General features: G+C 34.6%; 8 protein-coding genes across 8 annotated transcripts; 3 read left to right on the top strand and 5 right to left on the bottom strand.

Moving 5' to 3' along the window:
• Positions 1-695: 695 nt before the first annotated feature.
• Positions 696-1,427, top strand: RO3G_12338 (uncharacterized protein; the record flags this gene model as incomplete). Its single annotated transcript, XM_067666922.1, has 1 exon — positions 696-1,427. One exon carries the CDS (start codon positions 696-698, stop codon positions 1,425-1,427), a length of 732 nt encoding a protein of 243 aa, XP_067523023.1.
• Positions 1,428-1,750: 323 nt separating this feature from the next.
• On the bottom strand, positions 1,751-3,500 carry RO3G_12337 (uncharacterized protein; the record flags this gene model as incomplete). Its single annotated transcript, XM_067666921.1, has 9 exons — positions 1,751-1,892; positions 1,940-2,107; positions 2,181-2,206; positions 2,356-2,391; positions 2,441-2,917; positions 2,977-3,049; positions 3,098-3,300; positions 3,361-3,430; positions 3,481-3,500. The coding sequence occupies 9 exons, from the start codon at positions 3,498-3,500 to the stop codon at positions 1,751-1,753; spliced, it is 1,215 nt and encodes a 404-aa protein (XP_067523022.1).
• Positions 3,501-4,497: 997 nt separating this feature from the next.
• Positions 4,498-5,131, bottom strand: RO3G_12336 (uncharacterized protein; the record flags this gene model as incomplete). Its single annotated transcript, XM_067666920.1, has 5 exons — positions 4,498-4,502; positions 4,691-4,733; positions 4,785-4,829; positions 4,887-5,030; positions 5,087-5,131. 5 exons carry the CDS (start codon positions 5,129-5,131, stop codon positions 4,498-4,500), a joined length of 282 nt encoding a protein of 93 aa, XP_067523021.1.
• Positions 5,132-5,502: 371 nt separating this feature from the next.
• On the top strand, positions 5,503-6,228 carry RO3G_12335 (uncharacterized protein; the record flags this gene model as incomplete). Its single annotated transcript, XM_067666919.1, has 2 exons — positions 5,503-5,920; positions 5,981-6,228. The coding sequence occupies 2 exons, from the start codon at positions 5,503-5,505 to the stop codon at positions 6,226-6,228; spliced, it is 666 nt and encodes a 221-aa protein (XP_067523020.1).
• A 251-nt stretch (positions 6,229-6,479) lies between these two features.
• RO3G_12334 (uncharacterized protein) lies at positions 6,480-7,022 on the bottom strand (the record flags this gene model as incomplete). Its single annotated transcript, XM_067666918.1, has 2 exons — positions 6,480-6,820; positions 6,935-7,022. 2 exons carry the CDS (start codon positions 7,020-7,022, stop codon positions 6,480-6,482), a joined length of 429 nt encoding a protein of 142 aa, XP_067523019.1.
• Positions 7,023-7,814: 792 nt separating this feature from the next.
• Positions 7,815-9,523, bottom strand: RO3G_12333 (uncharacterized protein; the record flags this gene model as incomplete). Its single annotated transcript, XM_067666917.1, has 2 exons — positions 7,815-9,034; positions 9,124-9,523. The coding sequence occupies 2 exons, from the start codon at positions 9,521-9,523 to the stop codon at positions 7,815-7,817; spliced, it is 1,620 nt and encodes a 539-aa protein (XP_067523018.1).
• A 479-nt stretch (positions 9,524-10,002) lies between these two features.
• Positions 10,003-11,409, bottom strand: RO3G_12332 (uncharacterized protein; the record flags this gene model as incomplete). The annotated part of the gene is made up of 1 exon (XM_067666916.1): positions 10,003-11,409. The coding sequence occupies one exon, from the start codon at positions 11,407-11,409 to the stop codon at positions 10,003-10,005; it is 1,407 nt and encodes a 468-aa protein (XP_067523017.1).
• A 3,273-nt stretch (positions 11,410-14,682) lies between these two features.
• On the top strand, positions 14,683-16,656 carry RO3G_12331 (uncharacterized protein; the record flags this gene model as incomplete). The annotated part of the gene is made up of 5 exons (XM_067666915.1): positions 14,683-14,700; positions 14,750-15,283; positions 15,339-15,535; positions 15,582-15,617; positions 15,759-16,656. 5 exons carry the CDS (start codon positions 14,683-14,685, stop codon positions 16,654-16,656), a joined length of 1,683 nt encoding a protein of 560 aa, XP_067523016.1.
• Between the last annotated feature and the right edge of the window lie 363 nt (positions 16,657-17,019).

Here is a 17,019-nt window from a genome sequence, read left to right as displayed (position 1 = left end):
TGTGTACCTTTTTATATTGAATTTATTTCATATTTTTAATTAAAAACCTTGTCAAAACTATCGTTGTACCCGACGATCGATTTGGCTGTATCTTTTTTTATTTCTACGTATTCGTCATTTCCCTTTCCTGAGATCAATGTATTCAGAATGTACAAATGAAAATTAATTTATTGATATTTTCCCCTTTTTAAAGTTGCATAACTCCTTCTTCTTTTGGTGTTGTATGAAGGAGCAAAAAAAAAAGAAAAAGAAAAAAGCTTATAGTTTTTTCTTACTATTACGTACCCTCATCTCCATCGAATAGTGCAGAAACCCCCAGGGGTTGCGAATTGCACCTGTCTTTGCTCATTTAGGGACCTTTCAATAGTAAAACATGGGCTATTTTACATGAGACATCGTTTGGCTTCAACATTCCCTCCCTTTAGGGCAAAATATCCACATATACCTATAACTTTTGCACATTGTTTTAATGACCCTATTTTTTTCATTAATATAAAGCAAAAATCCATGAAATAGAAAGGGAGGGAGTAAAAATGCGCTTTTTTTTTTTACACAACGAACAATCCCACGTTTACGTTTGTCTTGCATATATTAACCCGCAAAACTTTTCTAATTTTTTTTTTAATTTTTTCTTTTTTCTATTATTCCTTTAACGGTAGATTGCCTTTTATTAAACTTATTAAAACAACCCTTAAATGTACCCAGACTGTTTTTGCATAAATGAATTCAACTATTATGGAAACACTTCCATTTTGCCCGATCAAGCAAGGTACAGTTGTCAAATGTGGGATAATACCAAGATACCTCTTCCAGTGCAGCAGCATCCGTATGTCTTTCCCACAGGATTTGAATCCTCACCTCAGCATCAAATCAACTTGATCCAACCACCACCTCTTAACTACTCTGATCCTTCTAATTATTCTGATTCTTCCAACCTTGCATCTGCCATGACGTTTTGCAGTTCATCTTCATCCTCTTCCCTTGTTTCCTCACCATCGCCTACGCAACCCAATGCTTGCTTTATGCCACATACTATGACACCATTCCCTTCCTACGACTACGTGCCATCTATGCCTGTCAATAACACCAACTATGCTTCTTATATACCAACAACTCAAAATATGAACTCATTTGGTACCTTTGGCTATGTAAATGTGGAGAAAATTTCAATGAAATCTACAAAATGTACGAAGACCAAGATTTATGATTGCAACCTTTGTACTCGTTCATTTGCAAGAAAACACGATCTTCAACGACACATCCGTGTTCATACAGGAGCCAAACCCTATTACTGCTTAAATTGTGAAAAGGCATTTGCACGCACGGATGCCCTGAAGCGTCATTTACGTATGGAGGAAGCATGTCGAATGAGCCCTGTGATTCAAGCATTAAAAAATGTGGGCATGCGACGCTACAGAAATCTGTAAGAAAATCACTATAAATACATACAGCATATAACTATATATACATCATACAGCAGCAAGAAAGGACTCACATCCTACTTCTTTTCATTTTCTCATTCACATTCCCTTTTTTATATATACTTTTTTTATTTAAGCTATTCACATTTTTACATAAAAATTATGTTATTGTTAATAATCATAATATATACCCGCGCATTTCTTATAAATAATAAAGCTAACAAAAACATTTTTATGATTTAAACAAACTGTATATCAATGGATCCATAAGGCTCAGTTTGCAGTGGTCTTATTATATTCTTACTGGCCAATTCTATATAAGGATTAATTTACTTTAATAAATATTCTACCTGTGCTTGCTTACCCAAGACGTAATAAAATGATTGAGCAATAAGAGTCGAGTCCTTAAGCTGTAGTACATCATCCAATTGAATCTTATTTGAATCTTCTGTTAAAAATAACCTCATCTCCCTATATTATTGTTCGATATGGTATGAACACAAGTGTCACTAACTTACTCTAAAAATAGCATTTCTTGATCAGAGTCAGACTTATTGATATCTATAGCTTCAAGATGGTCCACAAGAAGATAATCATAATCCATATCAGGATCGATATCGAAGAGGTTGCTACTGCCTGTATGATTGAATACGTCATGGTTTGATACTCTAATATCACCGTGCATTCTAAATATAGGAGACAAGAGAGTCAGTCATTTAAATTTCATTTCTAATCTTTTTTTTTTTTTTTTTTTTTTACTCGTTCGCCTCTCCAAAATCTAAAAGCTGCAATTCAGGGGTAGTAAGATCTAAAGACGTGTCAGAGAAAAAGAAGTATGAACATCAAGCTTTTAACCTGAAGTAGACCTAATGGTTGAACCTCCAATAATTGAAGGAGGATAACTTCCAAGGGAAGCTGATGTGCTGTTACTTACACCACGTCTTGGTCTCTCTATCCATCTTGGATTTGACTACAAAATTATTTTTAGCAGCTCCTATATTTTTATTTTATTCGCTTACCACAACATGGCGCCTTTTGGGATTGAACAAATGACCACTTCTTCCTTGCTCTGTAGACATGGAAGGTGTTGTGATAGATAGAGTTGGTGTACGGATCAAGTCTCTCCAATGATTTCGTCTTTCTCTTTTCGTAGGCCGCGATTCTTCAACGGCTGCATGAGATGTGACGATATTTTCAGCTGTATAGTCAGAGGTGGTAAGCATTGTTGCTTGTACATTGGCAACAACCATTCTTTGAATTCTTCTTCTTTTTCCTGTTCCTCTGGGGCTGGATTCAACGATGGTTTCAGTCTCTGGTACAAGAACATCAAGCACATCAGTCGCAACACTGTGACGTTCATCTTCCTCTGGAATCAGAGAAGGTACTTGACCAGTAGCGGAATAAGGAGTTTCTCCTGAACCACTGAGCCTCCTTGTAAAAGTCGAAGTAGTAGAAGAAGAGAAAGAGTGTTGGGACAAGTTGTCAGATACTGCTCGCTTTCAACATGTACTATTTGGTGAATAAAACCAAACAAAAAAAAAGACAAATCACTTACAGGAACACTAGCAGCATTCAATAAATTCGGGTAGGAGTCTATTAGAATATTAGGGTCATAGGTTGTATCAATACTTTAAGAAAAGTTAAATTTGTTTTTATATTTATGTATTCTATTTTACTCTATATCAAAATTGACACCCTCCATCATGAATGGCTCTTCTGTTTGCTGACGCGTAATGTCTTGTATTGGATTCAAGTATAATAAATCAGGGTTAAACGACTCGAGTTCTGATAAATTGATAAGCGAAGGAGAGGAGTTGCGGTTCAAGACCGAACAAGGATCTTGATCAAGCTCATTGGCATTAACTGGACCTATATCAAGCTAATACCCATATAAAACGAATAAGCGATTTATATATGCAAGTGGGGGGGAACCCTTTACTAAATCTGAAAATGGCCCTTGAGGAGATTGATATTCAAAAAGACTATCTTTTTCAGGTAAAGTGATGAAACTATAGTTGATGTGTGTAAAGATAAAGTTATTAATAACACTTTAGTTTACCTTGCAATGGGTTTATCCATATCAATGGATTTCAAATGATTCGTATCAAAAAAACCAATCCTTATTTTGTTGTATAAATGAATCGAATCTTCTGTTCAGATTTCGTAAGTTGGCAGATAAATATATCAAGTCTATAATTTTTTTTTTACCATACAAAAAATGTGATTTTTGCTTACAAATATTTGAAATACCAAATAATAAAAGAGCCTTTGTTTTTAATAGCATTGTTTGCTTTTGATTGTTGAATTCATCTGATAATAATAATTCGCTTTTTTTTTATTCATGTTAAAAATAGATGTAAAATAGTATACGAGTGTTTTAATGTGATACCATGATTTGGATACATCAAATGATAAAATCATTGATTTTCTTAATAAACTACTTTTGATTTTAGAATGTATACCAACGGTTCCAGCATTCCTAAACGCATGTAAGTGGGCTCAAAACGTATGAGTATGTACATGTGTACCATGCTATTTGTAAATGTTTATTATGTGAAGATGCTCTAGTATCAAAGAATTTCATTGAAAATAAGAAAAGAAAAGCTTAAAATTCTATTAAATTACTGTTGTTTGTATCTTTTATATCAAGATTTGACAACAGTTGATCCTTGTATTGTTGTAATTCTTTTATCTATTAGACAATGTAAATATTTTATTAAATGTTTCTGTGATAAATACCTCTTTATCGAGTGCTATTGATTTGGATTCTAATAAATGTGTAGCAGGAAGAATGATATTATCCATTAAATTAGTCACAAGTTGCCCATACACCATCGCATTATAAGACTGTGTTATCTTGTTGGGTAAGTCTGATTGTTTTGTTCTCAAGTCATAATGTATTCTTTCTGTAGACATTTTATATTCTTTTTTGTATTCTTCATATATGTGACCTGGAAGATGAAGATATAATTCTCTAATGTCTTCAGGTATCCTTGATTCTGGTTGAATAAGCAGTGGTACACTCAGCTTTTCAGGGATTTCTTTTTTTGATTGAAAGCACGTAATCTGTATCTTCTCACTCTAATAATAATCTTAGTTTTTTTGCTATTATTATTATTATCATTCCGTTACGTTATCAGATGCTGTATCAAAGCAAGATACAATAAGACCAAAAAACCTATCATCCATCAATTGCTGAGATAATTGCGTTCTTACATCTTTTATATGAATTAATAAAAATAAGTCACCTTCCTTCCTTAATAACTTACCAATATGAGAAGGAAATACTGTGATATGAGGATGACTGTGGTACTAATTTAACTTTGTTAATAATTTTTCTTATTGTCCTTATTTTTATTTTACCCAACCAATAACCATCATAGGCCGATTCATTTTTTTACCAAGTTCCTTTTAATTCAGTATTATTTTACATGTATACATGGATCTATGTCTATTTAATTATACCTCTGCTTGAATAGCAGCCAGATGTAAGTTTTCAGGCGCAATTTCTACCCTATCTTTTCGTTTGTCTGATCGAGTCAAGAATGAAATGGATTTGATTTGTGCTACTGTCTTTGTACTAATATAGGGATTATTGCTTGGTATTGACTATTGAAACTGTTAATGTCAAATTAAAAAGAAAAAAGGAGAGGGCAATCTTCTACCTCCCAGTAACCAATCAACATTCCAATATTTTCTTCCTTATTCATAAATTCAGCATACTTTAGCAAGTGTTTTTAGCGACTCTTTTACCTTTTCTGTCGAATAAGCATGAGAAAGTATTAAATGATATATACTGGAAGGAAGAATAACTTGGGACAACATGTAGTTTATGGGGAGAAAAAAATAAAAGAAAAAGGATAAAGCATCCAAGAGAAAAAAATAAAGCAGCTTTCTTTTGAAATACCGCATACTTTTTTTTTTTTTTTTTTTTTTTTTTTTTTCCTATTTCAACTGTCAACTTTTTTTTTTTAAAAAAAAATACTTCAAATTAGAAATGACTAGTAACGTAGGAAACCTAAATGTATATATATGAATTTCGGTAATTGATATTGGATAATAGACAGAACATGTTGAACTTATGAAAAAACCAGAATGGTATTCTGATGCTCAAAAGTATTGGAATGCAGTACCAGCTACTGTTGACGGTATGCTCGGCGGATTTGAAACAATCGATCCTATAGACGTCAAAGGCTCTATAAGTTTTATCAAAGAATTTGTTGATCAAAACATAATCAGTACTGAATATGCTTGTGATTGTGGAGCAGGCATCGGTCGCGTCACAAAGAACTTTTTGTTACAAGTGCCATTCAAAAGAGTCGATCTGGTTGAACAAGCTGAATCTTTTGTCCAGCAAGCCAAATCAGAATATCTGGCTCAGGAAATTGAACAAGGAAAAGTAGGAAATGTGTTTTGTCAAGGATTACAAGGTTTTACGCCAGAAGAAGGAAAATATGACTTGATTTGGTGTCAGTGGGTACTTGGACATTTAACAGACGGTAATGATTATGTGAACTATAATAGCAATAGAAAGAAAAAAAATCTAATGAAAAATCTAGAGCATTTTGTCAACTTCTTTAAGCGCTGTATAAAAGGCTTAAAGCCAAATGGGTTCATTGGAGTAAAAGAGAACAATGCTTCAAAAGAAGCACTATTTGATGATGAAGATAGCAGTGTGACTAGACCTAACCAAGCGTTAAAAAGATTGTTTGCAGAAGCAGGCTTAACTATTGTTAAAGAGGAAGTCCAAAAAGGGTTTCCTGCTGGTTTATTTGCAGTTCGAATGTATCTGCTAAAACCTCAATAAATTACATATTTAATCTTACGGTATCATTGTCACTGCTACTACTATTACTCTCATCTGATCCACTCGATTGATCTGGTTTTGATAAAGTCAAAGTATGTGATCCCACGCGTTCTTGCTGTTTAGGATCATGCGTGATCCATATACATGTTTTGTTTTTTAGTGTTCTTTCTACAAGTTCTATTGATTCAGGATCTAAAGCAGAAGTGGGTTCTATGACGATAAAATGATTAAAATAATGAACTGAATGATGGTTATGTGTTACCATCCAGTAAAAGAACATCTGCGTTTAATGCAACAGCAATAGCCAATGTCACTCTTTGCATTTCACCACCGGATAGGTTTGTCCATTTTTCATTGAAATGACTTTCAGACAGGTTCCATTCACATCCAATTTTTATTGGGTCGTCAATCTTTTTATTTTTTTGACTCGCATAATTCTTTACTATATTAAAAAAGTCAAGCGGTGTACCAGGGTGAACAGCAGGACGTTGAGGCACGTACATAACACGTGAACGCCAGATTGGAATTGTATAATGATTAGCATCTTTATCATGTAATGTACAATAACCATTATCGTAAGGTACGAGTTCTGCTATACATTTCAAAAGTGTAGTCTTTCTATAAACCTATTTAGTCAAACTGTGCGACTTGACTTTTTTTTTTGCATACCCGCAACCACTTGGACCACGTAAAATAAGAATTTTACCTTCTTCTAATTCAAAGCTGATATCCTTAAATAGCCATCTTCCGTTTGTAATTTGCATTGATATATTGTGAGCTTGAAACATTGGCATTTTTGATTAAAAAAAATAATAGAAAAAAAGAGGGAAACAAAACTAGAAAAAAAAAAAGCTCTCATTTCATACTTACGTTTTGTGACCTCTGTTCTTCATTCCAAAATGATGCATAGACAATAAATGATAAAATGAACTTTGATTGGGTAAATCATTATACCCAAACATACACTTTAAACATCAAGTCACTGATTCACTCTTTCATTGTTAAAGCACCTTTATTTAATAAACTTGTTCGTTCAATTCTTAACCAAAAAAAAAAAATTACGTGATGAGCCTAGTATGAATATTCTGGAATGACGACACAAAAGTTCATTTGGTCCCTCTTTTCTTTTTTTGTGCGTGTGCATTTGCATTCGTTTTTAATCTTGTAGGTGATGTAAAGTAAAATATCAAGTGTCTTATTGTCAAGTGAATGTACAGTAAAAGTCCTAAAGAGCTGCATACACTGTCCTACTCTTGTGCGCACATTTATTTATGACGTAAATAGCAGTGAATAAAAGTAAAGTCGAGAACATAGTCCAAGTAACACAGAAACTATATAAAATTTGTAGATGATGTCTCCTCCCTTAATTGATTTATTCTTATATTAATTGCATCATTCTAATAATTAAACGCTGGGAAGACTCAACTGTTACCTTTGACTTGAAAATTTATTCCACTTGTACCTGTTTATTAAAAAGTAAAGTCTATTTTGATATTTTATGTTTTCACTTTATTAAGCGTGGGTTATGAATGATTTTGTCTATTTTGGTATACATTATTAAATCTATTATTAAAAAGGTATATTATCTATGGTTCCAATTCGCCTAATTGTCGAGCCAGCTCAAGGTTTTTGCTATATAATACAAGGACTTCTTGTTCTAAACTAATGACCCTGCCTTCCAGTACAGCTATTTTAGATTCAAATTGACTCTCAGTCATTTTCCAGTGATCTATCTTGCTTTGTAATGATTCATCTGATTTATATTGGCCTTTTCGTACGATTTCCAACTCGTTTCTATCCACCGCATGCTGTCGTTCCATACTTTCAAGTTCGATTTCAAGCTCGGCCATGCTGCTTGCCATTTCCCGCAATTCTCTGGTTATCTGAACTTGATAAACATCTGCTTGTCGCCTGAATTGTAATTCATATTTTTCCTTCATGTCATCTTCACGGGCCTTTAACTCTCGCTCCAGTTGCTTATCGTAAAATGTTTTCATCTGATCTACATGACGCTGTGACTTTTCAAATTCTGCTCTTACTCTAGCCAATTCTTTCTCTTTCTCTGCTGCAGATTGACGCAGCGCATGTTCTAATTCAGTGTCTACCTTTATTCGTTTCTTTTCTGTCTCTAATGTTTTTGCATATTCTGTAGCTAATGACTCTGCCTTGACCAAACGCTGACGAAGCTCCTCCTTTTCAGATGTCAAGGCAGCAACCTGTAATCGATGTGTTTCTGACAGGTTATGTTTCTTTTTCTTAAATGTCTGTTCGATCTCTCTCATCTTTATCTTTCGATCTTCCAAATCCTGTTCAAGTTGTACCATTCGGGTCTTGGTCTCCCTTATTAAAACATCCTGTGCAGTTTGTTGCTGTTGGTCACTAGAGACCACATTCTGAATATCCTCCTCAAGTCGGCTTGCTTTTTCTCTGTATTGCTCACTTTGCTGCTTGACTCCATCCAGCTCCTCTAGCATGTCTTCCATCTCCTTTCGCATGTCATCCAGCAGTTGCTCCGCTTCGGCTTTGTCCTCTGTGCTTTTATTTAACCTTGTCTGATATCTTTGTACTTCGCGTTCCTTTTCCTCTGCTAATTTAAGTGCACGGCGTTCAAGCCGCCTCACCTTATGCTTCATCTGACCATGCTGCTTTCCTAAACGGTTTAGGGCCTGAATCAACCGCTCGTTTTGTTTCATCAGACGATCTTGTTCAAGCACGTTCTCTGAGATTTTCTTGTCCTGCGTTACACACATCCAATTTTCAATAAATTTTAGTAGATGTGTTACTTCAACAGGATTTGCGGTTGTTTCTAAGAATAAGAAAAAAAAAAGTGTTAATCGCCTTGTTTGGATTCCCTCTCTTTTTTCAATTCAAAAGAAAAGATGTAAAAAAAAAAACCTTGCTTATTGTCGATGAAAAAGATCGTGTCTTTCAATTTATTAAATCTTTCAATAGTTGATACATGATCCATATTGACTTGTTGCTTTCTTTGTCCAAGAGTTAAAAAGTCGTCAATGTCCATTGTGATTTTATGAAATATAGTTTTATATTGCTTTAGCGCCTGCTTTAATTCACACTCATCTTGCCCTTGCTGTTGAATATCAGGAAAGCTTCTAGTCTGTCGAATGGATTTGTGGCTGATGAAAGAGCAAGAAGATGAAGATGACGATCTCCGTGAGCTCCACCATGTGCTTGTGGGTGATATGCTTGCATCGTCTGTTTCTGTCTCGTATTTGGAGCTTTGGATAGAAATTTTATTCACAGTCGTATCTTGGATATTGAATTCTGAATGAAGCATGATAAAATAGAATGATGAAAAATGAGTGAATAAGATGCGAAAGGAAAGGAAGGTGAATTAGATAAAAAAAGATGAAAAAAGAAGCAAGGGGGGGTGGAGAGGATATTGGTTTAATATAAAAATATTACTTCAAAAATCGGGTAGTAAATTAAGTGATACATGGTCGTTAAAAGTTTTTTTTGTATCAATCTTTCATGTAAGGATAACCACATTGTGTCGTCATACCTTATGGTTACTATTCTTTTACAAAAAAAAAAGTTTGTTATTTATTACAAAATGAGATGAAAAAGAGGATTGAATTAATGGGAGATGGCTTTGTGTTATAAAGTATACAAGAAAATCAAAGAGAATGAAAGATTTCTGTTTAAAAGTGCAAGAACAAGATTGAATATGTCAGGTAATCATTTAATTGTTTGCTGTTGTATTCAGTTTTTGAGCCCCTGTACAGTGTTTGGTTTTTTTTTAGAAACAAAAAATAATTAGAATTCAAGAGGTAGCTCTTTTCTTTGATTTAGCATTTCATGTACTATTGTGTCATTATTTTTCATAGAATGAGATGTAGGAGGTTGGTTTGGGTTACTATTACGATAAAAGGCACCTTCAGAGGCTAAAATCTCTTCAGCTGTAAGTTCTAATTCTGGATCACTTTCAGCTACTGGCTGCCTTAGTGTCAGCGTATGATGAACATCTTTTGGATACATGTTGGTTTTCGCCCACTTTAGGCCGTTGACTAATTCATGCGTTGAATTTGTGCTTACGGGATTACTTGACTTCTGCCCTTCTGTTTGAAAATCCTCTTGCTCACTTTCAGCTTCCTCTTTAGCTGTTACTGTTTCTTCAATTATTGTTTTTTGCGACAAAGGATTCATTTCCCAGCTGCCTTTAGAAACACCTTTTGCTTCTCTTAATAAGCTCTCTCTTTGTTCGTTATCAAAGTAATCATCCTCCTCAGGACTAGACTCTGGCTCAGAGTGAAGCGAAACTTCTCCCATTGAAGAATCACTTTGAGAATCATCCTCTTCTTCTTGATTGTCTGGGTTTTCATATGGTTTGACATTTTCATTGGCAGCACTATCTTGAGTAGATGCTTCCTTAGTTTTCATAGAAGGGATGCCAAAGAATCCGCTTAATGAGGCTGATTTAGGATCGAGTATTTGGCGTCCGCGTTTTTTTAACATAGCCTGTTCCGATACGGTTTTCTCACCCTCATTCTTTTCTTCTTTATCAGCTGATGGAATCGTAGTCGCGTTTTTATTTATTTGAGAATCTGTCTCTGATTCACTATTTTCCTCAACGTCCACCAATTCAGAATCTTCCGAGCTGGCATTTGTTTCATCCTTTTTAGCAATGTCCTTTTCGACCTCTGCTATCAATTCATGCGGAGGTATTTCCATTTCACTGTCAGAACTATAATTACTATTGCTACTGCTACTACTGCCATCTGAATCAAAGCGTTGTGAGATAGTAGAGCGCTTGGGTTGAGGAGAACTTTTTGATACGGATTGACTTTTTGCTGGTCTCTTTCTTGAATGAGAGACATGTATACTGCCTTTTTGTACTTTACCGTTCGATGCTTCTTGTTCTACAGATCGGGCGCGCGCTGTTGAATTGCTCTGTGAAGGACGTTGATTGTTGATTGCCTGTTCGAGTGAAGAACAAGAACCGTGTGGTGAATTGGTTTGTTGTGGTACAGCTAGGTTAGGGCTCGAATCATGAGAGACTGGGTTTTGTGAGATGGATGTGAAATAGGAAGATGATGGCCTCTGTTGCTGAGGGATCATTGGTAGGTTAGGGTTTAACTGGACTGTATAAGCTTGTTCTGGTGCATGTTGGAGTGGTGGACCAGGTATGGGATATGAAGGGTTGTACATGATAAGGGGACCCATAGGTCCTGCTGGATTCAGCATCTGCGGGTGATTAGGGTCTGGTATATATACAGGTGGCCACATTGGGTTTGGCCCCATGGGTCCAATTGGGCCAATGGGCCTTTGGAATGGATCTTGGGTAGTGGTGGGTCTGGGTGGGATGCTTTCGGTTGGTGCAGTGGATTGGTTCGTAGGATGGTTTGGAGTGGAAATTGTTTGCTGTTTGAGTGCTGCGATTTGTTCTTTCAATAATCCTAAATCACTTCTTGTCGTTTGATAATCGCTTCTCAAATCGCCAATTTCTTTTCTTAAATCGGTAATCAACGAAAAAATGCTCAAAAGAGCATGTGAGTAATTTTGAGGTATATTCTGTTTAAAAAAAAAGACAACATTCAGATTACTTCCTTTTAAAAAGTGTATTTTATGTGATTCACCTACCTCATCTTCGCTGGTATCTGATAAAGTTGCTTTCGCTTTATTACTCGTTTTGTGGGTTTTCATAAAAAAAGGTTTGATAGTATTTTTTTTTTCTGACCAAACTATTCACAGTTCGTTGTCTGGGTTTAAATTGCTCATTCTTCACTGTCAGGGCAAACAGATAAACAAGTATAAGTTTTAAAGTACTTTAACTTGGAAACAACTAATTTATAACAAAATATTTTTAATATGACATATATAATGAACCCTTAATCATTATACAGTATCAGCTGGATTTTGGCAATATTTTTGTAATAAATGTAGATAAAAAGAAATAAAAAAGCACCAAAACGATAATTACTTTGAGATACTTTTTATTCTTGATTATATCCAAGTTAAAAGTTATCCTTTTTTCAATCAGGATTTAGGTGGGGTATTTATATTCTTTTGAATGATAATTCATGGGGACGATTAAGTTAAATCAATTGGTTCTTTTTTGATGCTTCATTCAGGATTGGGGCATTGCCATCATATCTTGTTCTATAGAATTTTATCTTGTATACTTACATTATAAATCATGTTTCTAAGCTACACGTGTTGCATTTATAAACAGGCATCCATTGAATCGTTGTTTAAGATCGCACATGTATCTTATTCCTAAATAATTATGGGCTTGATTAAACTCGGCCATTAAACAAGTACAGAAAGACTGAAACCTAAGGATAGAGACAACAGGCCCTATCAAGGCAACAATCGGTTCATTGAGAAAATTATTCCCCATTCATTTGTTTACATCGATAAGGTTATTATGTGAGAAAGCAATATCTCATTCTGAAATACGTAGTTTCAATGCAACTTGATATATTGGATCATAAAAGAGATCATGTAAAGAATTATTATTATAACAAGTTGGTACCATATATGCAAAGCATTCATTACTCTTTATAATTCATCGACAGGTCTTTATGTTTTAACTCTGCTAGTGTTGGGGATGTATGAACTACAACATAATTTACTATTTATTATGTCTATAAGTTTTGAGGAGTATTAAATAAAAAAGGGCTATTATTTTCTCATTTCAAATTTCTATAGTAAAGAAATACCAAAATAGATTACGAATATGATTCAAAGGGGAGGAGGGGGGGGAGACATAGGCACTTGCATCATAGTATGAAAGAACATTATTGTAATTATGAAGAGGAAATATAGCAAAGAAAAGAAGATTTTTGGGTCAAAATAAGCTATAAAAATCATCAGTGAATAGTTAAATAATGTGGTATTGGCCCATTCATAAATTATAGTAACTTTACTTTAGTACTGCGGCTCTATACCACAAAGAAAACAAAGGTACTCAGCAGATCAGAAAAAAGAATTATCTTGCTTCATTTGTCAAACAAAAATATGTAATTGCTGTTTCTTTGATGTGAAAGAATATAAGCTTAAAAATATGTCAGCATTAAGATATGTAAATTGACTTTGTAGTAAACAATAAACTTGAATTTATTAATTTGACTGGTGGTACATATAGGCGGGCAATTAAATGTTTTTATGCATTTCACAACATCGGGCACAATATTCCGGTACAAGCATTAGATATTTCAAGACTGTCTTGATGTTTGGTCTCATTGGGTTGTTAGAATTACCAGACGGCTTAGTTTTGTTCGAAGGTACTTCAAATGTAACTCCTTATGGGAGATTTAAGAAGTTTACTAATTAACAAGAACAGTGATTCATGTTGCTTTTTCCTTGATTATCTTTTTTCACTTGACAATTGCAGTAGCCTGCTAACCAGAGTACTAACCCAGCTCCGTTTTCAGGCATTTCCCAGAGAAAATATTTAGATATTTTGAACCGCTAGCCAAATATATACGGGACAGATAAATAACAAGTCATTCCATTGTTCAGAGTACTAATTGATATTTTAAAGCAAATTGCAAACATTCAAGCGTCAACTCGCAGTTTGGTCACCTTAAATCTGCTTGAATGCTACAGCTCAGGTCAATATCTCTTTCAAAACATCTCGCTTGATGAGCTTCATATGCTCTACTTAATCTTGACATTCATCCATCGTCATTGCATCTCAATCATAAATATAAAATGTTAGCTCAATATGTTTATTTAAATCCATAAAAAAAGGTTTCGATTTTCTCATATTTCAACTTGTCTAAAAGCGTCTGATTTTTAAATTCGTTTCGTCTAAAAATTTAATGGAAATACCTAATGGTAGGCATATAAGACGAATATTGAAATACAACGAGTGTTTTTAGGGTCTAGTCATTTAATCAAAAGGTAAGCTTGGGTTAAAAAAAAAAGTAATTATTTCTATCATCGTAATGATGTGTAAGGTAATGGCTCGTCGATTCGTTAAGATTTAACCAATCATATATCGTATATTTTTAATTGCAGCATAAAAGAAGGTCGTACGCAGCCAGCATATATTCATTTTATTTCTCTTTGATCAGTGATATGCCTGAAATCGCAGAGGTCTGATGTAATTTTCTTTTTTTTTTCATTCCAATTGCTCATAAATACTGTAGGTAGAACGAGCTAGGCTTCGGATTCATAGACAAGCAATAGATTATAAAATTACCAATGTCAAAACTGTAAAAAAAAAAAAAAATCATTAACCATGCTCTGTAACAATGTAAATTAATCAAAAGAAAAAAAATAAACAAAATAGAATCCTGATCATTTGGTATTTGCTGGAAAATCCGATGAGGATTTTGCAAAGTCAATCCTAAGCAAAACATTGGTTCAGACAAAGAGATGGGGAAAGTATTTTGTGCTACGTAAGTTTCTACAACCAAAAAAGCATTTCAGCTCTTAAAATGTAATATAGTATTTGATGAAGGGCCCCACATAGTGGCACATCTAGGTATGACAGGGGGCATTCGAGTAAGTTGATTGCTGTTACTTTTAATGAAAGAAGCTCATTTTGTTCTAGTTTGAGCATGAAGAAAAGGAATGGCCACCTCGTTTTTGGAAACTTTTAATTACATTTGAAGATCCTGCCACAGGGAAAATTGTTAATTTCGGCTTTAAAGACCCAAGAAGATTATCCAAGCTAAGGTTAATAGATGGTGATCCAATGAAGGTTGAACCAATCAGCAAGTTGGGCTTTGACCCAGTTTTAAACATGCCATCCTTTGAAGAATTCTCAGGACTGGTCTGTAAAAGGGCAGTGCCAACAAAGACACTTTTACTTGACCAGTCATTTTCAGCTGGCGTTGGTAATTGGGTAGCAGATGAAATCTTATTTCAAGCAAAGATACACCCGGCTCAACTTTCAAATACATTAACCAAAGAAGAGCTTTTATCACTTTATGATAAAACAAAATATGTTTGTGAAACTGCCGTAGCAGTTGAAGCTGACGAATCAAAGTTCCCAGAAGATTGGTTAATGAAATATAGATGGAATAAAGGAAGAGGTCCTGGGAAAGGTGTTTTGCCTGATGGACAGATTTTAAAATTTGAAACGGTAAGTGTCGGCTTTTTTTTTGGTAGTATCTGGAGATAACATGTATTTGTAAAAGATTGGTGGTAGAACGTCTGCTTTCTCTCCAGTAAGACAGATTTTAAGACGAACGAACATGACTAAAACAAAGGTGATCAAGAAAATGGCAACAAAAAAAGCCAAGCCTGTGGCCAAAATGGAAAAGGAGAGTTTGGATGAAATAGAGAAGGCAGAAACCACAACTGTTATTATTAGCAGAATTAGAAATGTCTCAAAGTACAACTTGAGACAAATTAATCTTAATCAATAATTTGCTACATAGCAAGGACGTGAAAATGTGTAAAATAAAAATTGTCATGTAACCATAACAATGGATGTTGCATTAAAGGTCAGACCATTTTATTTTCAAGAAAGCTTTCTTTGCCTTTTTCTTTAAAGTTATGCAAAAGTTTATTGTAGCAGTAACAGCTTTAATCTTGGGACATTATTTTCTTTTAAGGAAAAGAATAAAGAATCGTACAAAACAGCTGAAACCTAAAAAGGAACGCGTAGTCATTTTGGGATGCTCTTCTGGAATTGGAAAAGAATGCGCCTTACAATATGCATCTCGTGGTGCAAAACTTATTTTATTTGCTCGTCGCGCTGAATTACTTCAAAAGCTTCAGGTCGAATGTAAAGATCTTGGTGCTTCAGACGTACATTTTCTGGATGGTGATGTCACAATAGAAAGCGATTTGGAAAAGCTGGCAGAATTTACAAAAGAAAAGCTACAGGGTGCAGACACAGTCATCTACTGTGCTGGAATGTTATCTGTTCGATCCTTTTTAGAATCTTGTGGTATTGAAATTGATTCAAAAACAAAGGTGGTCAAGACAAAGACAACGGAAAAAAATGCGCTCAGTGAAGCACTTGGAACGATTACTACCATCAATTACTTTGCAGCGGTCTGGACAGCTAAATTATTCTTGCCTATGCTTATAGAATCCTCAGTTTCACCTAATTTTTTAGTCGTGTCTTCCATTGCAGGAAAAGCGGGAGCGCCAACACGAGCACTGTATGCAGGATCTAAACATGCCCTTCACGGCTTTTTTGATTCGCTTCGTGTAGAGCTGCGTCCATTGGATGTACATATAGGTTTGATTTGTCCTGGTACTGTGGATACCAATTTGAGGCAATCTGCTGTAGATAAATCTCTTGGTCAAGGAGACATTTCAGGCTCAACCAAGAACAAATTGTCTGCCAATCATGTAGCACGTCGCATCATACTAGCATCTGATTTACGAGAAAGAGAAGTGTATATACCTGCTTGGTTTGGATACTTGGCATTATGGGCAAAGCTTCTGGCAAGCCCTTTAGTGGATTATTTTGCTGCCAGAAAATATAAAACAAAAACATAAAGCATTAGCAGTGAATTTTTAAAACACATATACACAATTCATTATGATCTATAAGCAAAAATGACTCTAATACATATATCTTATATGTTCTGCTTTAATCTAATAAGGATTATTTTTTTTGATTTTATTACGATTTTGTATACAAAGTTAAGATTTATTGATGATGTAAGAAGTTTGATTTCTAGATCTAGAGGCGTCCATTTCATAATGTGTTGCATACAAAGTGCTTCCTATCATCCTTTTTAATCTCCTTTTTGGCCCCTTAACTTTATTTTTGGCTCACTGCGTAAAACATCATCTCTTTATTTTAATTTGCTTTTATTCTATTCATCTCTTTTCTTTAGAATGAATATATTTTAGAAA

Source organism: Rhizopus delemar, genomic scaffold, assembly GCF_000149305.1.
Source record: "Rhizopus delemar RA 99-880 supercont3.10 genomic scaffold, whole genome shotgun sequence".
NCBI lineage: Eukaryota > Fungi > Mucoromycota > Mucoromycetes > Mucorales > Rhizopodaceae > Rhizopus > Rhizopus delemar.
The sequence above is the reverse complement of the archived record's forward strand: the minus strand, read 5'-3'. Positions and strand labels throughout refer to the sequence as shown.